This window comes from Ascaphus truei, chromosome 15 (genome assembly GCF_040206685.1).
Source record: "Ascaphus truei isolate aAscTru1 chromosome 15, aAscTru1.hap1, whole genome shotgun sequence".
In the NCBI taxonomy this organism is placed as follows: Eukaryota; Metazoa; Chordata; class Amphibia; order Anura; family Ascaphidae; genus Ascaphus; species Ascaphus truei.
Window position 1 is genome coordinate 30,874,660 of NC_134497.1, and position 24,352 is coordinate 30,899,011.

At 45.4% G+C, this 24,352-nt stretch overlaps 1 protein-coding gene across 2 annotated transcripts; it reads left to right on the forward strand.

Moving 5' to 3' along the window:
* Positions 1 to 416: 416 nt before the first annotated feature.
* On the forward strand, positions 417 to 13,125 carry LOC142466757 (uncharacterized). Of its 2 annotated transcripts, XM_075572133.1 has the most exons (4): positions 417 to 491; positions 3,927 to 4,111; positions 10,176 to 10,281; positions 11,694 to 13,125. In XM_075572133.1, exon 4 carries the CDS (start codon positions 11,801 to 11,803, stop codon positions 12,824 to 12,826), a length of 1,026 nt encoding a protein of 341 aa, XP_075428248.1. In that variant the 5' UTR covers positions 417 to 491; positions 3,927 to 4,111; positions 10,176 to 10,281; positions 11,694 to 11,800; the 3' UTR covers positions 12,827 to 13,125. The 2 variants fall into 2 exon arrangements, with proteins under 2 accessions (XP_075428248.1, XP_075428247.1); XM_075572132.1 differs by lacking the exon at positions 10,176 to 10,281.
* Positions 13,126 to 24,352: the final 11,227 nt, after the last annotated feature.

Genomic DNA, 24,352 nt, shown 5'->3' on the forward strand with positions numbered 1-24,352 from the left:
TGTGAGTGTGTGTGTCTGTGAGTGTGTGTCATCCTCTCTTCCTCTCCCTGTGTCTGGGAAATGACATGCAAATGAGCACACAGTGCCACCTTTTGTCTTAAGCCCACATTGGATGGACGGACTGACGGATGGACACACACTGTCATATCCAGATTACCTCCTTCATATCAACATTGGCAAAAAGGGAGGAACTGAAGCAAGTTTACTGAAATATATTAAGGACCAAGATGCGTATACACATCTACATGCAGCAGAAACGATCTTTCCCTAGCACAGTGCCTGGGAAATGTTACTGTCATGTTTCTAATCTGCACAGTATGTGACACGTGATCTGTTTTGAAGTCTAAAAACTACAACTCCCATGATCCCCTTAATGTGAGCATGCGCAGTAGGACACAGAGCTGTGACCTGGATGTAGTCAGTGTCTCCACTTCCGGGAAAGAGACGATGAAGAAATAACTTGGTGGAGGAAGCACACAGGAGCCTTTTCTGTAAGTAACTTACTTTGTATTCAAAGCATCAGAGCAGGTATATGAAAACACGTGGCGTTTCAGGACAGACACGTCCTCTCCTCAGATCATACACCTTACTGCAATAAAATAACTATTTACTTACACAAAGCGCTTAGCCTAAAAATACCTGTTGGGCAGCGTATCTAGTGTACTCATATAAAGCTATACCTAAAAGGTTAAGGATGTGACTGACCCCAAATACAGAGACCCCACGTCTATAGATAATACTGACTGTGGGTTTGATCTTAATAACTTCTCCCAATAATAAATGGGCCAACTCTTATATCAACAAACTTAAAGCATTGAACTATAGTCCCAATCAAAGGAGTGTAATAGATCAGTCCAAGATTGAAGAAATGGCAGCCTTAGGGACAAGACAGACAAGTCTTCCAAAACTTGTCAAATACAGAACTTGAACACACAAAGCAAATCCCAGACGCAAAAGGAACAGAACAGTATCACCTGTGTTTACAGCCGGGCAGCCACTGCAGTAATTCCTGGTTGATGTCTGACGTCATCACAGCGTCATATGACAATTATGACGTCATGTCGCCAAGCAACCTTGAAAATCAATAACAAAATGGAGAGTCACACAGGGAGAGCTCAGCACACTTGCTGAACTGTGGAGAAGTCAAATTGCATAAGTTACACTTAAGTGACAGTAAATGGAAGCAACATGTACGCACTATATTGGTGCCATAAAGGATATTTAATGACTATAAATTAATCTGAAGAGCTGGGAGCGGCCATGCTGATATTTTCTTTCTTAGATGATTTTTCTGCCAAAACGAAGGGGTTAAAGCTGAAGAGGAGCAAGTTAAAAGATGGTTCCGTTTTATGAACTTATAGTCAAAAGCAGCATTATTACACACATTTATCTGGGCATAAGATGACAAGGCAAACTACAAACCATTAGGGATATATAGATTAAAAGACATAACCAATTATAGATAGTGTAGACACATAGGCTAGATCAGGGGTGCTCAACTTCAGCCCTCAAGCCCCCCTAACAGGTTAGGTTTTCAGGATATTCCTTCTTCACTCCCAGCTTCAGCACAGGTGGCTTAAGCAGAGGCTCGTTGTTTAACTGAGCCTCTGAGCCAGCTGTACTGAAGCAGGGACTGATTGAGTCATGTGTGCTGAAGCAGGGATATTCAGAAAACCTGACCTGTTGGGGGGGCTTGAAGACTGGAGTTGAGCACCCCTGGTAGTTAGGTACTCTCTGTAAACGACATCGCTTTATCTTCTACAAGGTAGGGAGTGGTGCATTGTAGATGCCAGCGGCAGGATTTTCAATACGTCAAGTGTTTCCAGTTCTGACGCCACGGGAACCAACACTCCCCATTTTTCATCCGGGTTTCTGGCAGGCATTGGCTGGGTTGAACACCCGTGGACTAGATCAAAAGTGTTATCTAGTAGCTTATTAATAATAGAGTAGACTTGGGTGGGATAAACAGAATAGTAGAATCCATAGCAGTCGTGGGCCAGAGTGAGAGGTTTAAACCTGTGTCTCTGGTATTTCCACCCGCATATATCTGGAGTAATAGTAGGGGCGGACCTTACCCCAGGAACCAGTTTAGTTCAAGTCACAATACTTACTTCGACAGGGAGATTCTGCTGTTGCTGGAGAAGCCCCATGAGACAGGACCAGGGCTCGGGAGCGAGCACACGTCAGTGGAACGCATATGAATATAAAAATATAAATATGTGTTCCACTGACTACATTACACAGTGATTTAGTGAACCCTTGAGCCGAATCTTCGCCAATTGATCACAGGAGAACGGATCGATCGGCAACTTAGCTAATCACTTGTCAGTGTTTGCATTGAAGGGGACATTTTTTTTTAAAACAGCTTGAACTGCTGCTTAAAATCCAACCTAGCGGCGGGAATACATGAAATCACTTGGAGTACATGACTTCCATGAAATGGATGAAATTCCCATTTAACCCTTTGGGTGCCCTTTTGATGTAGCTGCTATGTCACCCCGTCTGGCCCCATGATGTAATAGCTACGTCATAGTAATCCTGCTGGGTTTCCTAGGGGAGATGACATTCTGTGCTCCTGTGCAGGGCAGGACGGATCTATCACTACGTGGGATAGAAGGGAGGGGGTCTCCCCGTCCATTCTGTCATCAGTGAGGGAGCGATCACATAACCCCTCTGTCACACATTGCGGGATTGCTGCTTAAGGCCGAGTCCATAGAAGGACAGGCCGTGCTGAGCCGTGCGGACGCTCCGCGCTGAGCCCCTGCATCCTCAATGAGGATGCCTTGAGAGGGGGCTCACGCGAGCGTCCGCAGGCGTGCGGAGGCGCTGGATTTTTCAGCCGACAGCCAAGCTGTTTTTCAGTACGCTGTCGGCTGAAAACATCCAATGAGCGCGGAGCAGCGTCAACGTCACGGCGCCGTGACGTTGACGTTGGTGCGTCGCGGTCGATTGGCCCAGCGACGTCACTGCCCCGCCTCCCTCAGTCTCCCCCCGCCTCCGATCGCGCCCGCATGCATGGGCATGAAATCTCCCAGATTTCAGCAGGCGAGCCTCAGCATCAGCGCGGCTCGGAACGCCTCACCCCTCTATGGCCCCAGCCTAAGGCTGAGCCCCTGCTGGCGCTGCGCTTGGCGCGGTTACTTGTATATATATATATACACACACACGCGCGTTACGGCTCACGCGATGCGCGCGCACATGCACAGGCACACACGCTCGACGCTTTTGTAAATAACATTTTAATACTTTCCCACTTGTCAGCCCGCAATTGCAACCCCCCCCCCGTGCTCTAAGCATGAGCGCGCTCAGCGCCAGCGGGTACTCAGCCTTAGGTTATGGCCCCAGTGGTCACTGCTGCACGCACGTCTGACTGCCTGGTGGCGCGTGCACGGATAAAATCCGCAGTCTGTGGAGCGATGGGATGCGCGGGGGCCGTAGCCATGACGGGGGGGGGGGGGGGGAATTCAAGCTGACCGACATTGTTACCTCATTAGCCTGTGGCTCAAAGCTTTTTCTATAGTCCAGTTTCCAAATCAGTCCAGGGCATGTTATAAGCTCAGGTTGCTAATGAAACACATTTTCTGTTTACTTCCCCACTTTCTGTTTACTTCCACCGGAAGAAAACTCACCTTTGTGTCACTTGTGTCATCTTGTCGGGGACATTTTAATTACAACAGTGTTTTTATTTATTTTTAAGTAATAAGAAAGTAGTCACTGGTGTGGCCTGTGGCTCCCATTCCAATCAAACTGTGGGTACATACAAGTGAGCCATCGTATATACATTGCTCTCCATTAACGTCTCACCTCAAAAACTGTAGAGAAGAAAGAAAAGACAAGTCACATTATTAACAACTTGTATATTTTTTCAGCTTTTCCTTTATAAAATAGACATTACTTTGAGACCTCACTAACTGTCCCAATTTTAGATTTGTAAATTGTGTGAGAAACGAGGAAGAACAGAACCTTGTGGCGTTCCAGTACCACAGGAAAATCTACTACAGAACCTGCACAGACCTCCCCCCACACACAGAGCTCCTGGTCTGGAGATGAATATGGGAAGGAGCTTGGTATCAAGGGGGTATGCTGTAGAAAAGTAACGCGCCAGCACAAGGTAATCAGGAATATGTGTTACGTGGTTTTTACATCTCTATTGTCTTATTACTGATGTTAAATTGCAAATAGTGATAGATCTGCATACACCATTACTGGTCAACTACAACTTAATATCACTAAACCTGACTTGACTCAAAGGGCCGGATACATCAAGCTGCGATAACCAAAAATGCCGTATTACCGCCGATAAAAAAAAGTGCCATATTATCGTGCAGCCCCAAAAACAAAGCACTTTTTATCGGACCCGTTAAAAGCATCAGATTTGAAACAAAACAGACATAATGTCACATTTTCAAGTAAAAACTGCCATACTTCAAGTTCCGATATTTATTAGAACGGAATGAACAGCAGAAAAACCGCAAATATTTTATCACCTACTCCAGGCTGGCGTTAGCCCTGTCTTTCCTATGTATGTAATGGCCAATATACTGCCCATTATATACATAGGCAAGATGAGCTAAACCAACATGGAATAGATGATATATTACAATACATATTAACCCCTTAGTAGTCCACGGGTCAACTAGTCATCGGTTTCTATGAGTAGCTGACCACACAGGATAATATAAACATTACACGACACAACCTACCCCCCCTTTGCCACCTTAGTGGCTAGTAAAGCACGGCTAGTTCTTGGTTTGTCTCTCGGGTTGCCAGGTAAAAGGTAATACCGGACATGTATGTGTCCGTTATTACCTCTCCGAACGAGGGGGGGTGGCGGCAGCCGGTCAGAGCATTTGCCGCCATGCCCGGCTCTGCCCCACTGCAGACTTCTCTCTCCCTGTCTGTTCCATGCTCAGGTGTCTGAGGCTGACGCGTACCAGGCCTCCCTTTCACGCCAGCGTGCACTGGCAGCAACTGGCGGCAACTGCTCTACCGGCTACCGGCACCCTGCAGCCACCGTCCCCCTGCTCCAAAGCCACCGGCTCCCCTCCCCTCTCTGCATCCACCCACCCCCTCTCTGCAGCCAAATCCCCCCCCCCCTTATGCAGCCACAGCCGCCCCCACCCCCAAAATAAGTATTGGGGAGGTGGGTGTTTTTTTTTATATGAATTAAGGAGGTTGGGGTGTATTTTATATGTATTGGGGAAGTTGGGGTATATTTTATATGTATTGGGAAGGTGGGGGTATATTTTATGTATATTGGGAAGGTGGGGGTATATTTTATATGTATTCGGGAGGTAGGGGTGTGACAGAGTCACTAACTCAGTATGCTGGAGTGAGGAGCATATGTGTGCTTCCAGCATACAAGCTGTTAAACTCCTCCTGGAGAGGCTACATGCACCTGCAGCTTATTTGTTTTGTGGCTAATAAACCACTATGGTTAAGCTTTACACAGTGTCTTTGCGTCTTACTGAGCCTGCCGCAAGTCCGTCCTGTGACAGGTGGTGTCAGAAATGGGATGCTATGACTCGGGGTCAGTAGATGATGTGTTGAGGTCATGAACCCAAGCAGAAAACCAAAGCAAATTTTTTATTTTGCTGGAGCAAGTGAAATTGCAGCTAGCAAGAACTGAGTGTAAAATTTGCCTCGTCGGGTATGAAAGTATTTCTGTGCTGTGTAAAGTATATAAGCAAAGTGCTGAGTGTCAAGTTTGCCCTGTCGGGTATGAAAGAAAGTGAAAATGGATTTTTGCAAAGATGTTGCCCTAAGAAGAACTAAGAAGGTTCACACATTGTAAAGCAAGTACAACTCGCGTGTGTTGTATAAAATCTGCCTCGTCAGGTGTGAAAGAAAAGGAAAAGGAGGGGAACAAAAAAACCGGGTTTTTTAAATGGCTGCCATCAAATGTCAGTTTAGCAATGTACGTAATCATACAAAACAGTGTCCCTTTAGATTATATGAGGATGATGACGACTCATATGTGGCCCTGGGAAGAGAGCCGTACCCGCATATGAAAGCTGCCAAAGTGACCAGCATCCAAAGCGCAGGACCCCATAACCTTTGAAGTCAATGACCAGGAATTTGGAGCCGTGCCGGCTAGAAGGAAACCAGGTGACTTTCTAAAGGATTCAGTATGCTGGGCCTGTCATGAACCAGGTCACACGGAAGAAGTGTGTTCCCAAATTTTCAAATATAAACAGTGGCAGCAGGAGAAGCACGATGAATGTTGTCTCCCACAGCTGCAAAAGCAAGCAACGCGTTGTGAGCACAAGCAACATGTGGAAGCTGATAACAGTGAGTTTGTGCCCAGTACTACTGATCTCTCAGGGGCTCCTAAAGCAAAGAGAAAGAAGAAGAAAAATAAAAGTTTCTCAAGTCACAGAGGAAGTGACTGAACCACTTGAGCCTGCGATGTCAGGACAAGGTGCGTCAGAAAGACGCAGAGATGTGCTGCAGACCGTAGTGACGGGGAGAATCATTACGGGAACAGAGGCAAAGAAAAAGGAGGCACGAAGGGAAGCTGAATCCTTAATCCAGGATAAAGAGACCTTAATTTCTGCACGCCAAACTGCCCGTCATGATTATGAAGTCCTGCGGGAGCAATTGGATAAGGAGTGAGAAGCTAACGCTGAGGTACAGAGGTGTATACTTAAGAGGCTTTAAAAAAAACAGAGCATCTCTTACGGAGTGAGTTGGAGGAGGTGACTACAAGTCTGGAAAGGGCCAACACCTCAATTACTACTATGGATGAAAAGTAGATCAAGTCTGACGGACTAATTGCAAACCTGAAACAGAAATATGGGAAGGCTCTATGTAGGCGGACGCTCACAGGTATGCATACTTCCTTATGTTCGGACGAGAGGCGAGACTGCCAGTAGATGTACGCCTTAGAGTCTCGACGGATGGGATACATAATGCTACTGTAGGCGGACACTCACAGAGGTATGCAAGGGAGACTGGTTATGGTGAAATTAAATAAGGCTTTTATTGCGCCTGTTTCCTTAACATCAGGAAACCATCCAAACAAGGGGTAAACAAAGCTTCTATTCACTTTGGAGTATTTCTAGTGAAATACTATGCAGTCCACAATTTCCTTTAGATAAGCATGTCTCCCAGCCCCCAAACATATATCATGAAATGAGCAGATATAAAAAGTCTTATAAATGAAAGTCTTATCTGTTCCTTGTGGTTTGGAGGGAAAATCTTCTCTGTTCCTGGTTGCTACCTTTTCTTCAGGGTTTGTCAGCATTCAGGTTTAGAAGTTTCCCCTGTGTCTTGTAAGCAGCCTCTTCTGGTAGACTCAAGACGTCTGTCCCCATGTCAGTCTCACAAGTTGTGAGAGTCAGGGACCATCTCCCATCCTGTCTCAAAAGACAGGCTTTTCTAAGCAATCTAATCAGGCAGGTGGAGTTTGTTAATTGACTACCAGCAGTTAACCACCACACTGCTGGATTAGAGGCACATTTTATGAACAGGGATAACTCCCCTGTTATACTCTGCAAGAGGTGCACAATCTCAGTACAGAGGTGGATCACTTACGCCAAGAGGGCCACCGTCTAAATACGGAACTATGTACACTGAAAGATGCCAATGAGACGGTCCTAAGGGATATAGAGACTGTAAAGATGGAAAACATAAACCTGAAGGAAGAGGTTTTAAACCTGACTGGTCAGGTCAGTGAAGGGACTGAGAAAATTCACCAAGCAATGCCGTTGCAGTAGTTCAATTCGCTGTAAAAAATTGAGTCACTAATAAGAATAGGAAGGAAAGGGGTCTATGTTCATACGTGGAGAAACGCGTCACTGGAGGTCCAGTGGTACTCCCATCGGAGTGTCCGGATCCGTGACCCTCGGCACGCTCCTCGCTTACCACAACCCGCGACCGGGTGTTCCGCTTCTCCTGCAGCACATTTTGCCTGCCTGCGAATATCAGCATTCCACACTGCAATAAATGCCGCCCCTGCTGGCCCCGCCTCCAAGCTACGTTCGTGCGGTGACGCTACCGTCACGCAGCCCGCACTCGCACACATGCGCAGAACCTTCCTTGCTCCTCTGCCTATACTACACCTGTTGCTGATTCCTCTGCCTGAGTATACACCTGTGCTAATCTCTCCAGCCAACCACAGCCAGGCATACTCCTGAGTATGCTCCAACCTCATTGGACAATCTCCCTTTATATGCTCACCTGCCACACTGGCAAACTGGCTGAGCATAAACCTTCCCATGTGCGAAGTGTTCACTGCTACCCTTGCCTCCACAGTTTTGTTTGTATTCCGGTTTCTAGCTCCTTGTTCCTGACCGTGGCTATTCTTTGGACTCCTCTCCTCTCTACACCTGACACAGGCTACCCATGACGATCCGCACCTCTCCAACCCAGACCTCGGCTAAAGTGCCTGCAACGTTCCGCATCTCTCCAACCCAGATTCCGGCAAGTATCTCTTACTACCCGCACCTCTCCAACCCCGACCCGGCTACCTCGAGCAATCTACACTCCAGATGCGCCCACGCGGCTATTGGTTGGTTGGTTGGTGTTTATATCCATCACCACCTCGGCCTCACAGTCCTGCCTTGTTTGTGGTGAGCACTCCGTTACACGGAATAAGTTGAGTCAAAAAAGAAAGGCCCAAATCTTCATGTCCGTCGACTGTGAAAGAGACGTACCATGGTGTACATTTGGAGGTGATAACTTCGCACGAGTTCAAAACAAGTCTGTCAACTGTAAAAGAGAAGTGCCATGGAGTACACTTGGAGTTAATGAGAACTCCACCAAAGTTAAAGTACAGGGGCTAAATGATGCTGAGCCAGACATAAATCGTTGTACGAGTGACACGGACGATGAGATCATGAGACGTGTTGAATGACTCAATGCTAAGCAAGGGAAAGAAGATATAGTGAAATGCCAGTCTTCAGGCCCAGAAGGCCTGGTAATTGCCCCGAAGGAAAAATGCCTGAATTTGAAGTCATGAAATAAAAAAAAGGGGGGGGGGGCATGTCTGACGTTTCATCCTAGATGCTGGTGCACAGGAATGGTGCATGGGCCGCTCCATAGGACAATGCTATGCTGGGGAGGGGGATATGTGACAGTCACTAACTCAGTATGCTGGAGTGAAGAGCATATGTGTGCTTCCAGCATACAAGCCATTAAACTCCTCCTGGAGAGGCTACATGCACCTGCACCTAATTAAGCAGGAGGGACTCCTGAGAGACTGCAGGTTTAAAAAGCAGGAAGTGGCTTACACAAGCTGAGTTAGTTTTTCCCCAGGAGGGTAGAGAGGCTTCTCCCAGCTAGGAAAGAGCCTGGCTGTTCTGGTTCCCCTGCCCTGCAAAAAGCTCTGCTGCTGGGACCCAAACCCAGGATAAAGACTGCTACGAGCTGGACACAGCCTGCTTCCCGGACCAGCGTTCCTGATTGCTGTTGGAGTGATAATTACAGATAAGAGACTTTCTGATTTTGAACTTTGAATACATAGTATATGTTTTGGGTGAATGACCAGATTAGCTGGCTGCCTGCTAGAAAGGTCTGGAGTGAAGTCTAGTTAGTTTCACTAACGGGAATAGGTGTTTATTTTATTATTTGGTTTTCTTAAAGGGACAGTGCACCTGATGTTTGTTTTGTGGCGAATAAACCACTACAGTTAAGCTTTGCATAGTTGGAGTATGGTGACGGATAGCCTCACGGCTGATGCTGGGCAGTTTTACCTGTGTGCGAGTGTGTTTACTGTTTTTATCTTTGAATACTGTTATTAATAAACTTTATCAGCGACTAATCCAGACTTTGCCCATCCTTTTGGCTTATGGGCATCTGGGAGAGGAGCCACTCATACACCATACTTATTGGGACAGAATACTAAGATGCATCTGCTCCATCGGAGACTGCTGACAACACACACTGAGGGAACGAACTCACATATGGCCGTGTGAGTTTTTACTATTATTTCTCCGCTTTAGGAGTTTCATTCACCCACCACATCCTTCGCTGAGGGTGAAGTCTCACACAAGCCCGTGTGAGTCGTTAAAACTTACATTTTATGTTTCATTTACTGTTTCATTTTAGTGTCATTCATCACAACAATCCCTCCCTTTCCCTTTCCTCCCCCCCCATCACCTTTCCCCTCCTTGCATCAACATCGTTTTATGCACTAATACTGTGTATTATATTATCTTTCATCATTTCTTGAGTTCCACGAGTTTGCGCTGACCATCACCATACTCCAATTGCCGTCATAAGAAGATCTTGGGATTTGTCTTCTTCAAGGTCAAGCTGCAGCAAAACCAACAAGGGCCAGTATACAATTTTTTAATATATTTCATTATTTTTGGCACCGTCATTTATGTCCATAGGCGTCCAACAACTATAAGCCATATATAACAGGGAGCGCCCCAGTTCCACACCCTGCAAGCTTTGCACAGTGTCTTAGCGTCTTACTGACCCTGCCGCGAGGCCGTCCTACCACAGGTGGTATTTTTTATATGTATTTGGGGGGGCTTGGGGTTCGCATTTTTTACCATTGTGTCGAGTATTTTTGGACAAGCCACCTGGCAACCCTATTTGTCCCGCAGGCATAAACAAAACACTACGACTCAGATACATCAAATTCTGTTAAAGTGGAGTTAATATCGCATCCTGGGAAATAATAAACTAACAGGTGTTATTACCGCAATTTTAAGGTGCTATATATATCAAGATTGTGGTAATAATTTACTGGGTGCGATATTTGCGCCAATCTCACGATGTGGGAATTAACGCGACCATTAATACTGTGTTACATACCTCATTGGGTTAATATTTCTATCACAGGCTTCTGTAATGTCTATTATTACAGAAACCTATGATCAAAATAACATTAACCCGTTTCATGCCGTGGTTACCAAGGAATACCACAGGCACCAAAGGGGTTAATACTTTATTTAAAAAAAAAAACATTACCTAACCCTGTTGACCCCGTTAGTGACCAGTAAAGCATTGCCATTCTAGTCGCTAAGGTAATTAAGGGGTTAACCCATCTCACCCCCACTCCTCCTCCCCCCCCCCACGAGAAGCCTAATCACCCACCCCCGGCTCAACTACCGTCATCACCTACATCCACTACCTCCGCCCCCTTCTAGACCTATACCCAATATACCTATTAGACAAATGTGGTTGTAAATATTAAAAAATATTTATATACACACGTGTAAAACAAAGCAAAAAAGAACTTTCAAAATACATTTTACACACAAAACCATTGATTATCACTGTGGATAACTAGGCCCTCTCAATGAGGGGCCCAGATATCCACATTGCGATAAATGGTAACCCAGTAATAAATACATACATCAACAATATTAAAATACATTAATCCCTCAGTGGCTAACAGCTAAGGTAATTAAGGCAGTTGGTGGATGTATTGTGATGAATGCCCCTTTTGTGGTGCTGGGATGTCACCTTAAAGGGAGGGAATCACATTCCTTTTTTTTTTAATCACATTCCTTCATTTTGCATTGTTTTTGTGTATGCATTGTCCCCGCCACCATTGTATATATATTAAAATACAATAATTGTGCATTTGGTTCCTGATTTAGCAGAAAGTTGGGTCATCCTACTGTATAAATATGCAGTTTACTTTCATCCTTAACTTTTTGTGATATGCCAACTTACCACTCCTGCGTGACCTTTTGTAAGAGCGTTTGTGTAACAGTGACTTTTTTCTCGTCTAGTACAAAGACAAGCTCCAATAATCCAGCCATGCCAACACTGCAAGGTTGCTTTTAGCAGTCCGGATTACCTCCTCAAACATCTGAAGTTCAAACACCCAAATGAGAATATGGAAAAGATGAGGACAGAACAATTTTGCAACATTCCAATAAATATGACAGAAAATGCACCTTTCAACCAGTCAAGGCAATTAATAAACAATGTAACTGCTTCTCATTCCAAAAGATATATATTAGCTGCTGCCACAGGAAAAGATCTTGGAGAAAGTGGGAAGAGTCTGATTTGGTTATCACACCAGAACGTACAGAAGAGGACACAGAGCAGGGAGAGACCGCATGTATGTGGGGAATGTGGGAAGGGATTTAGTCGGTTATCCTACCTGAACATACACACAAGGACACACACAGGGGAGAGACCGCATGTATGTGGGGAATGTGGGAAGGGATTCAGTGTGTCATCCAGCTTGGACATACACATGAGGACACACACAGGGGAGAGACCGCATATATGTGGGGAATGTGGGAGGGGATTTAGTGTTTTATCCAGCCTGAGGAAACACAAGAGGATACACACAGGGGAGAGACCGTATGTATGTGGGGAATGTGGAAATGGATTTAGTCAGTTATCCAGCCTGGAGGCACACAAGAGGACACACACAGGGGAGAAACCGCATGTATGTGGGGAATGTGGGAAGGGATTTAGTGCTTTATTCAACCTGAAAACACACAAGAGGACACACACAGGGGAGAGACCGCATGTATGTGGGGAATGTGGGAAGGGATTTAGTGTGTTATCCAACCTGAAAACACACAAGAGGACACACACAGGGGAGAGACCGCATGTATGTGGGGAGTGTGGGAAGGGATTTAGGGATTTATCCAGCCTGAACAGACTCAAGAGGACACACACAGGGGAGAGACCGCATGTATGCGGTGAATGTTTGAAGGGATTTAGTCAGTTATCCGGCCTGGACATACACAAGAGGACACACACAGGGGAGAGACCACATGTAGGTGGGGAATGTGGAAAGGGATTTAGTCAGTTATCCGACCTGGACATACACAAGAGAACACACACAGGGGAGAGACCGCATGTATGGAATGTGGGAAGAGATTTAGTTATTTATCCAGCCTGAGGAAACAAAAGAGGACACACACAGGGGAGGGACCTGTCTCTTAAGCCAGGCATGTTTAGGGATAACCAGCAACTAAGACACACACATATAAGTGAACACGTGTATCTGTGTTACTCTGAATCACAATAAAAAGTGACTTTAGTTTATGAATCATAGACCGAGCATTTAAAAAAGATAAAGTTATAACGTTTTAAATGCAAGTTATTTGTATCATTCTTATTGTAGTTTTATTTAAAGAAAAATGTTCTTAATAATGTTTTATATTTCCATGCTGTTGGTTTAAATAAAATGTGCATTTTCCATTATGCTGAAGCGGTCTGTAGCCTCACTTAGCTGTGAATTGGAATAGTTTCCCCACGACCAATTTGCCGTCGGCATTAGGCGTCAGACGGACCCTACGCCATCAAGCAGCTTCTAATGTGAGTTTTATTACTGTTTTGGGTATGGGGTTAATTTAAGGGTTTGGGGGTTTTAGGGTAAGGGATTAAGGTGTGTTGTTTTAGGATAAGAGGTGTGTGACGGCCTTCATAATAAAGGTGAAAAGACTTTGGGGGGGCATGGGACTGTGGGGGGGGGGGGGGGCACGGGACTGGAAGCGCCTCGCTCACCTCTGGGTTTTGTTTGGGACTAGTTCCGTTTTGGCGGGAAAGTGAGGTTTGTGTTACCAGGCAGATGTTGGATAGGTGAACTAAAGAAAAAAGTGACAATAGCGCTCTAACACTCCCAAATTTTAAACCACTTATATGTGAATAATAAAACAATAATAGTGATATTCGTGCTTAAATAACAATAAAGTGAATAAAGGACTTAGAAACAGACTACAACCCTTGAAAAAGACTGTTCCACTCGTCTTGCATCAGATGATCTTCCAAAAAATCAGGGGAGCGTGTCTCGTAGCGATAAAATAAAGAAAACATTACATAGTGCAATAATGTTTTAAATCAGTAATTTGGTGCAAAAAAAGGTTCAAAAATGACTACTCACATTGAAGCAATCCAAATCAAGCAGTTATCCAACTTAAGGGGTGGATGTACCCTGTGTATATGCAGCAGCCACCAGCCCCCAACCTCCAAGGAAAGAAGAAGAGACCATATAGTGCAGATGGTATTATATTAAAACAGGGAATACAAGAATGAAAGCTTACACTTCGTATGGTCAGAGTAGGCAGTAATGAATTGCGGATAACGGGTGCTCAGTTGGTCGCGATCCCCTGAGTTACCTAAAGTTAAAGGTTTTTATGGATGTACATTATGTAAGGCCTGTAAATACAGGACAACGGATAAATTTACATTCACTTCACATGTGACAAAAGAAAAATATTTTATAAAAGATCATGTCACTTGTAGATCTGACCAAAGAAAGATTGTGGTGGTAGGGGACTCCATTATTAGGAAGGTACAGTAGATAGGGCAATCTGTTGCCAGGACCGCATGAACCGAACAGTTTGTTGTCTCCCGGGTGCTCGGGTTCGGCACATTGCGGATCGGGTAGACAGATTGTTGGGGGGGGGCTGGGATTGACCCGGCGGTCTTGGTACACATTGGCACCAATGACAAAGTTAGAGAAAGATGGAGTGTCCTAAAAATGATTACAGGGATCTAGGCCAAAAGCTTAAGACAAGGAGTTCCAAGGTTGTATTTTCTGAAAGACTACCAGTGCCATGCGCTACCGCAGGGAGACAGTCAGAGATCAGGGAGGTTAATGCATGACTCAGAAAGTGGTGCAGGAAGGAGGGGTTTGGGTTTTTAGAGCACTGGGACTCCTTTTCTGAGAGGTGCCATCTATATTCTAGGGACGGATTGCACCTCAATGAAGAGGGATCTTCTGTGCTAGGGGGGAGAATGCTAAAAAGGTTGGAGGAGATTTTAAACTAGGATGGAGGGGGGAGGGGAATGAAACAGATAATGAACTAAATGAAATAGATGAGGATACAAGGTGGTATGGAGGTAGAATGGGGGCAAGTGCAAGGTTGACAAGCAGCGAGACACCCATAGTAAATACAGATAATACTAGAAAACTTCTAAAGACTAAACAAAGTGGGCGCAGAAAGGAAGGAGCAGATAAGATAATAGTACAGGCTGAAAAAAAACTGAAATGCATGCTTGCTAATGCAAGAAGCCTGACAGATAAAATGGGGGAGCTTGAATTAATAGCTGCAAGGGAGCAGTATGATATCATAGACATTACTGAAACATGGTGGGATGAAACTCGTGACTGGACAGTTAATTTAGAGGGTTATTCTCTTTTTCGGAAGGATCGAACAAATAGAAGGGGAGGTGGAGTATGTTTATATGTTAAACCGGATCTAAAACCTATTATAAGGGATGATGTCTATGAAGGGAATTATGAAAATGTAGAGACTTTGTGGATAGAAATTAGCAGTGGAGGTAAAAGCATAAAGAAAATGTTTGTGGGAATATGCTATTGTAAGGAATCCACTCCTGGCTTTTATTATAGCCTTGCAGAGCTCTGCAGTTGCAAGCTTCCTCTGACAATCAATGGCACATGTGCTTTCTCTCATTGCAGCTTCTGCCCTGTGCCCTATCATTGGAGGAATACTCACACACCCTCCTCCTGTGATTGGATCTCCGCCCTGTATATCCTGGGCGTTGGCACTGAACCAGTGCCGAGCATAAAATATCCTTCTCTGGACGTTACAGTCTCTGCCACAAGCCGCCCTGGCTTGTATCCTGGTGTACTAACTTCTCTAGTTCTTATCCCTAGTTCCTAAGTTCCTGAGGTCTGCTGCTAGTTCCATGCAGAGGCCCGTTCCTGACTTCTGTGCTGAAGCATTGTTTCCTGAGGCCTGCTGCTAGTTCCATGCAGAGGCCCGTTCCTGACTTCTGTGCTGAAGCGTTGGTTTCCCCGACGCTGCCCTGCGGTGTACTTCGGCCAGCCTGCTGTCTTCCCCTGCTGAGACCGGCGTCATGGGCCAAGGCCGCTCCTCGCACAGAGGCCACTCCCGCGCTGACGCTCCTAAGCTGAAGCGGGGAACTCCTGACTACCTGTTGCCGAACTCCAGCTTGAATAACGATGATGCTGCCTTCTCCAATCCTGACCCTGCTACGTACGACTATGAACTGCGCACTCCGGATCAGTCTGCGCGGATTAAGGTCGGTAATTATATAACCCCACCTCAGCCCCGCGGTCCGGTCCCGGTTTGTGGCGAGCACAATCGTAACAGTATGCGAGCCCCACAAAACCGGACCGCGCCATGGCGGGGGTTGGAATTTTTTTTACTGTACCTATGTCCCAGGCTGCGGACCAGTCCCTGTTTGGAAGACCATATCTGTTTGAGAGACTGCCTCCGCCTGAGAGTGCGTTCTTGTATAAAAGTTTAACCCCTCAGGAAAGACTGATTCGTAAAGAACTCCTTACTAAAGCTCAGCAATTTAAAGAAGAAAGAAAGTCTCAACAGGCCCTGCTCTCCCAACGGTCCCGGGTTTTTTCCTCCTCAGATCGAAAGACTCTAGATCAGATTCTAGATGCCGCCTGTGTGTTATACCAAGATTTTGACTTAATCATAAGTGAGCGGGATCTCCTTCTCGCTGCCTTCGCACTTTCTAATCACAATTTCTATGCTGCCAGTCCTGTTACTAAACCTGTGGGGTTACCACCCTCTCCTAAGGAAGGCCAAACCATCTCCCTGTCACTCCCCGCTAAGGAAGAAGCTGCCACGGTCCCTAGTCCTGAGTTAACCTCCCTGGGTTCTGTCCCCGAGGTTATTCCTGTCTTAACCCCTGCTAGTCAGGCCTATGAGTCCCCCACTGTAAATTCCTGCATCCCCCAGGTCCGTATGTCTTCCCTAGCACCAGAGAATGAATCCTGTTTGCCCTCTCTTTCTAACCCAGAATTTCTAAGCTCTGTTCCTGAGGTTATTTCTGTTTTAACCCCTGCTAGTCTGCTTTTTGAGGTCCCCATTGTTAACCCTTGTATCTCGCAGACTATTGTGAGGTCTCTAGGGCAAGAAGCTGAAAACCCTATGTCCCCACTCTCGGAGACTAACGTATTTTTTCCTGATTCTCAGGTACAGCCTAACTTAACCCCTGAGATTTTTCCTATGTTAACCCCTGCAGGTCAGCCCTATGAACCCCCCTTGGTAAATTCCGGTAGTCCGCCAGTCAAGGACACCTCCTAAGCTTCAGAGGATGAACCCCTTATGTCCCCTGACTCAGCTAAAATTTTCGGCAATAATACTGGCTCCAGTTAAAAGTATTCTGGAACCGTTTGTTTCCCTAAGCCTGTTCGCAGAATCCCCACTCCTAGGTATGTCGCTGACCCCGTCTGTCACTCAGAGAGCTGAAATCCCTGCTTCTGAGCATAGACCCCTTTTCCTGGAATCTGTAGTCGTTTCTAATGTCCCAGACACTCTTTCCCAAATACCCACTTCTGAGACCAGCACAGTTGTGGTTGCCCCCCTTGTACTGTCTGTGTTCTCCTCTTCTCAAATCCTAGGGTTAAAAGCGAACCGTGCACATTATGCCCCTTTCCAAGTGACCCCATCTGAGATCAGCGTATCTGCTGTTGCTCCCTTAGTACAATTACAGTTAGGGTCCTTCTTTTTGAAGGATCAGGTTGTCAAATTTAAAACTCCCTTTTCCCCTGATTTTGTTAACCTGCAGTCCCTTCTCACAGTAGTTAAAAGTTCTCCAGCAGCCGCTGAGTTAAGCTCTGCCGCTGCTAAAACTTCTGTTGTAGAAGCAACCTTCCCTAGCTCACTTCCGTTTGTCCTATCTGTTATTCCAGTCCTTGACTCTAAGTCTGTCTCCTTGGAACCGGTGACAGCTATTAGCCTCCCTTCTATGGTCCCTCTGGCTATCACTTCAGAGATCAGCTTATCTGCCCCTGATCCCTTACTACGCTCTGAGTCTCCCCTAATGGCTTCTAGGGTCTCCTCAGCACTCCCTGTGTTAACCCAAGGCTTATCTCTGACTCCTGAGGTAGAGCCTGACTGACTGCTCTCCACCTCTGTGGCAGTCTGTGAGATGCCTATCACCTTTACTAAAATTCCTGTTTTGCAAGGTATTTCTCCTATTAAGTGTGTGATACCTTCAATTCCTTTAATTGGTTCTAAGACCCCTGTCACTGACTCTCCTATGGAGTCTGATGCCCTCACTAGGGATTCTCAGGGACCCAATTCAGAAACAAGCACAATGTTCTCTGAATTTATTACAGTAGCTAGTTCAGTTCCTGTTGGTTCTCAATCACCCACTTCAGTGACAAGCAAGATGTCCCTTGTTTCTATTGGAAAGTCTACCCCAGTTTTTTTCACGGATCATGCCACAGCCTCCGAGATGATTTAAAGATGACTTATAGCTCCTCATGGCTGAGAATAGCCTTTTTTGTTCTAAGCCCCCTGTAACTCCACGCTTAGCCCTAAAGGCTGGGATGTCCAATCCGTTAATACTGTTTCACGCTGATTTGCTCACAGTATTTGGGGTACTTACTATTGACTGTCCTGTCGCAAAACTAGGGTTACCTCTCAGGAAGGTGCCTGGAGCTACCGATGTTAAGAACCCTATGTTTAAAACTGTAATATTTCGCATTGCTTCTCCCACAGTATCATGCGAGACCTGGGTACCTGGGACCGCCACTCCTAAGCCAAGCTCTAGTTCTCTGTTTTCCTTCTCTGTGTTGGAGGTACCCAGCATTAACCCCAAGACTTCTATTCCTAAGATTGTTGCACCGTTTACCCGGCTTCCTGCTTTCTCGGATAAGATCTGTTTTCTCACCTTCCAAACAGTCTTTACTCGCAGGTTTCTGTGCGGTGTCTGAAGTGCCCTTTCTGGATTGCATGTGTTCATTCTCTAGGACGAATACACTCATGCTGGACCTCGTTGCTTTGCCTGAGGCGTCCATCCCTGCTCTCGATGGCCCCACTATGGGTGTGGACGTGCTGTCCCCTACTGTCTCCATGATGCTTACTATGCCCTTCGCCAAGGCCATAACTTCGGATTTGGTTACCCCCAAATTTCAGAGGCCAAAGGAGGCAGATCCTGCAACTGCATGTACCACAACCAACAATTACGTAATCACTGCTACCAGCTCTCTCGAATTGCTTGGGATTACAAGCCTGGTTCGTATCAAGACTACGGCTCCAACATCTTGCAGTGAACCCGCCCGCCCAATACCCTCGCTAACCACCACCCTGGATTCCTTGGGAGCTAAAGACTCTCGCAACTTCTTACATGCTGATTCCACCAAAGCCATTGTCTGCCCCGAATTCCCCAATGTCATTTTTGTCTGACAATCAGTGTCCTGTGTCCCGTATTCTTGGATTATTACTATTCACCGGACACCTGGCTGCTGCCCTTCTGATGTCCCTATTTCGGAGTTCCCTGGTCCCATTGCCCATGTACCAAAAACCGCAGTGCCACCACTGTCCTTTGCGACACTCGCCAATGTACACCTGGATTTTGGACCTAAATCTTGCCTGAGACACTTCAGGAACAACTCAATGTCTCCCAGATATACAGTATGAATGGTCCTGTCCACCCAGGATTCTCACCCAGTGGTGAGGGTACTGTAAGGAATCCCAACAAACTGGGGGCTTTCAACGCCAACTCTCGCCTAAGGAGGTTTAGAAACAACTCCATGTCCCCCAAATCTGTGATGGACCTTGTTCGTCCGGAGGTCTCACCTAAAGGGGGGGGGGGGGAACTGTAAGGAATCCACTCCTGGCTTTTACTATAGCCTTGCAGACCTCTGCAGTTGCAAGCTTCCTCTGACAATCAATGGCACATGTGCTTTCTCTCATTGCAGCTTCTGCCCTGTGCCCTATCATTGGAGAAATACTCACACACCCTCCTCCTGTGATTGGATCTCCGCCCTTTATATCCTGGGCGTTGGCACTGAACCAGTGCCGAGCATAAAATATCCTTCCCTGGACGTTACAGTCTCTGCCACAAGCCGCCCTGGCTTTTATCCTGGTGTACTAACTTCTCTAGTTCTTATCCCTAGTTCCTAAGTTCCTGAGGTCTGCTGCTAGTTCCATGCAGAGGCCCGTTCCTGACTTCTGTGCTGAAGCATTGTTTCCTGAGGCCTGCTGCTAGTTCCATGCAGAGGCCCGTTCCTGACTTCTGTGCTGAAGCATTGGTTTCCTGAGGCCTGCTGCTAGTTCCACGCAGAGGCCCTTTCCTGACTTCTGTGCTGAAGCGTTGGTTTCCCCGACGCTGCCCTGCGATGTACTTCGGCCAGCCTGCTGTCTCCCCCTGCTGAGACCGGCGTCATGGGCCGAGGCCGCTCCTCGCGCAGAGGCCACTCCCGCGCTCACGCTCCTAAGCTGAAGCGGGGAACTCCTGACTACCTGTTGCCGAACTCCTGCTTGAATAATGACAATGCTGCCTTCTCCAATACTGACCCTGCTACGTACGACTATGAACTGCGCACTCTGGATCAGTCTGCGCGGCTAAGGTCGGTGATTATATAACCCCACCTCAGCCCCTCGGTCCCGGTTTGTGGCGAGCACAATCGTAACAGCTATAAACCACCAAATATCTGTGAGATTGAGGAAGCTAAAATACTTTTGCAAATGGAGAAGGCATCAAAACTGGGTCATGTTTGCATAATGGGGGATTTTAATTATCCAGACATAGACTGGGGCAATGAGATTAGCGTTACAACAAAAGGGAACAGGTTTTTAGGGGTGCTTAAAGACAATTATATGACCCAAATTATTGAGGAACCAACCAGGGGAGGGGCAGTTCTGGATTTGGTCATACAGTATCAAACAATGTAGAAGTAATAACAAATATTCAAGTCCTGGAACATTTGGGTAATAGTGATCATAACATGGTCTCATTTGAAATAAATTATCAAAAAAACAGATCACTTGGGTTCAACCAAGACCTTCAACTTTGGAAAGGCAGATTTTAATAAACTGAGGTCTAATCTAGTAGTAATACAATGGGATGATGTTTTTGTAGGGAAAAATGTAGAAGATAAATGGGCAGTCTTTAAAACATTGTTAGAAAAGCACACTTATCCGTGTATACCCTTGGGTAATAAGTGTAAAAGAAATGAGTCAAAACCAATGTGACTAAATAAACAGGTAGGGGAGGAAATGGACAAGAAGAGGAAGACGTTTAGATTCTGTAAGTCAGAAGGGACAGAGACATTGTATCAGAATTATAAGGAATGTAACAAAAATTGCAAAAGGGCAATCAAATTAGCAAAAATGGATAATGAAAAAAGGATTGCAATAGAAAGTAAGGTCAACCCTAAAAAATTCTTTAAGTACTTTTATAACAAAAAAAATGAGAAAAGAAAATATAGGACCCTTTCAGTGTGAGATGGGTAGGCAGATTATTGGAGATAAGGAAAAAGCAGAGGTATTAAACAAATTATTTGCCTCTGTGTTTACCAGGGAAGAATCAAGTTCAATAGTAGTGCCGCAGGAGGAAGCCACAACCTCCAAATTAATGAACAATTGGTTAACTGAGGAAGAAGTTCATAAGCGACTTGAAAAAATTAAAGTTAATAAGTTAATAAGTTCTCAAGGAGTTAAGCTCAGTAATAGCAAAACCATTATATTTAATATTCAAAGACTCCATTTCCACAGATTCAGTATCACAAGATTGGCGTAAAGAAGATGTGGTGCCTATATTTAAAAAGGGAGCTAGATCACAACCAGGAAATTACAGACCTGTAAGCCTGACTTCAATAGTAGGGAAACTACTTGAAGGTTTAATACGGGATAATATTCAGGAATACCTAATGGAAAACAAAATTATTAGTAATAGTCAGGATGGATTTATGAAGGATAGATCTTGCCAAACCAACCTTATTTGTTTCTTTCAGGAGGTAAGTAGGAATTTAGACCAGGGTAATGCAGTTGATGTGGTCTACTTGGATTTTGCAAAGGCTTTTGATACGGTTTCACACAAGAGGTTGGTGTACAAAATAAACAAAGTTGGACTCAGAAATAATATATGCACCTGGATTGAAAACTGGTTAAAGGACAGACAACAGAGGGTTGTCATAAATGCAACTTTTTCAGGTTGGGCTAAAGTCGTGAGTGGAGTACCTCAGGGATCGGTCCTGGGAGCCCTGCTTTTTAACTTGTTTATAAATGACCTTGAGGTTGGGATCGACAGCAAAGTCTCCATCTTTGCTGATGATACTAAATTGTGTAAGGTAATAGAATCAGAGCAGGATGTAATTTCTCTTCAGAAGGACTTGGAGAGACTGGAAACGTGGGCAGGTAAATGGCAGATGAGGTTTAATACAGATAAATGTAAGGTTATGCATTTGGGATACAAGAATAAAAAGGTGACTTACAAATTAAATGGAGATATATTGGGGGAATCCTTGATGGAGAAGGATTTAGGAGTGCTTGTAGACAGCAGGCTTAGCAATAGTGCCCAATGTCATGCAGTAGCTGCAAAGGCAAACAAGATCATATCTTGCATCAAACGGGCAATGGATGGAAGGGAAGTAAACATAGTTATGCCCCTTTACAAAGCATTAGTAAGACCACACCTTGAATATGGAGTACAATTTTGGGCACCAATCCTAAGAACTAGAGAGAGTGCAGAGAAGAGCCACCAAATTAATAAAGGGGGTGGACATTCTAACTTACGAGGAGAGGCTAGCTAAATTAAATTTATTTACATTAGAAAAGAGGCGTCTAAGAGGGGATATGATAACTACTGTTGCGGCCGAGTTTATTCTTACCTTTGCCCGGTTTTGGGCCGCAACAGAAACCGGGCGCGCGCCGAGGTGTCCCGGGCGCGCGCCGGAGCCTCGGAGGATCGGTCCTCCGATCAGGGCTTCCCCCTCCCCTTTCCGGGTCCGCCGGGTCCCCCGGAGCCCCCCACCGCAATCCCCCACATCGCGGGACACCAGGGCTCCCTCGGGAAACCCTGGGCACGCGCGCCATGCGCGCACGCTCCCGATGAAGCGTGACCGCGCATCGATGACGTGCGGCACGCCGAGGGAAATAAACGAGCAAGCCGGGACACCTCCCGGCTTGTGGCACTAGCCAGGTGAGAATAAATTGTGCCGCCTCTGTATATACAAATATATTCAGGGACAATACAAGGAGCTTTCAAAAGAACTATTCATCCCACGGGTAGTACAAAGGACTCGGGGCCATCCCTTAAGGTTGGAGGAAAGGAAATTTCACCAGCAACAAAGGAAAGGGTTCTTTACAGTAAGGGCCGTTAAAATGTGGAATTCATCACTCATGGAGACTGTGATGGCAGATACAATAAATTGGACATCTTTTTAGATGGGAAAGGTATACAGGGATATACCAAATAAGTATACATGGGAAGGATGTTGATCCAGGGATTAATCCAATTCCCAATTCTTGGAGTCAGGAAATAATTAATTTTTCCCCTTAATGGGGTTTTTTGTTTGCCTTCCTCTGGATCAGTAAGTATAGATATAGGATAAAGTATCTGTTGTCTAAATTTAGCATAGGTTGAACTTGATGGACGGATGTCTTTTTTCAACCTCATCTACTATGTAACTATGTAACTCTATGTAATATATATGATCACGTGTCCCTGTGGACTACAATATATTGGCAAACCCTCTAGAGATGTACGAATTAGAATTCTAGAACATCTAGGAAATATTAGGAGAGGAGTAAATAGACATCTTTTGTCAGACCATTTCATTAAATACCATCAAGGGAATCCCACAGGGTTGACATTTACAGTTTTAGAAAAAGTTCTTCCTCATTGGAGAGGAGGGGATCGTAATGTCCAGTTAACTAAAAGAGAGACTTATTGGATTTTCACATTGAAAACCTTAACCCCTAGGGGACTCAATGTGGATATCGAATTGGGAGTGTTTCTTTAAAGTTGTGTGTTTGCTATATTGTTAGTACAATGTATAATCTTTGATGTTATATTAATTATGTTTTCTTTCATGTCTCCTTTTCTTCTGAGAAATACCACAATCATTGCGATTAAAGTTAATTTTAGATTAGGATTTTGAGCTTTTTCATTTTTTTATATTTTTTATCATTTTAATATGTTGTTGTTTTCTTTGCCTATATGCCGCATTGGGCAACTATGTGTATAAATTCTGCCCCTTTTTGAGATTAGGAAAGGAGGTTGTACTTAATGAGCTAAGGCCACCCACTTAATGAGCTAAGGCCACCCACTTTGCCTGTATATGTGATGTCACATTCATTGGCCAATAGGATGTGAGTAAGAGGGAGGGGCTTAGAGTATTTAACATCGGGTCTAGCAGCCAATAGATACTCCTGACGAAGCCGTAATACGGCGAAACGCATAGAGTGTTTCAGCCCACACCAGAGAGGAAGAACACTGAGGATCCACCCTTACCATCAGATGCGGTGGTTCCCACTGCACCGGAAGTAACGTGACGGGAGCCCCAGCATGGACGCGAGTGTTTCCGGTAGAGGCGGAGGAGAGCGAGGAACTCAGGGGATCACGACCAACTGAGCACCCGTTATCTGCAATTCATTACTGCCTACTCTGACCATACGAAGTGTAAGCCTTCATTCTTGTATTCCCTGTTTTTTTTTTAACTCAATTTTTTTTATTGGGT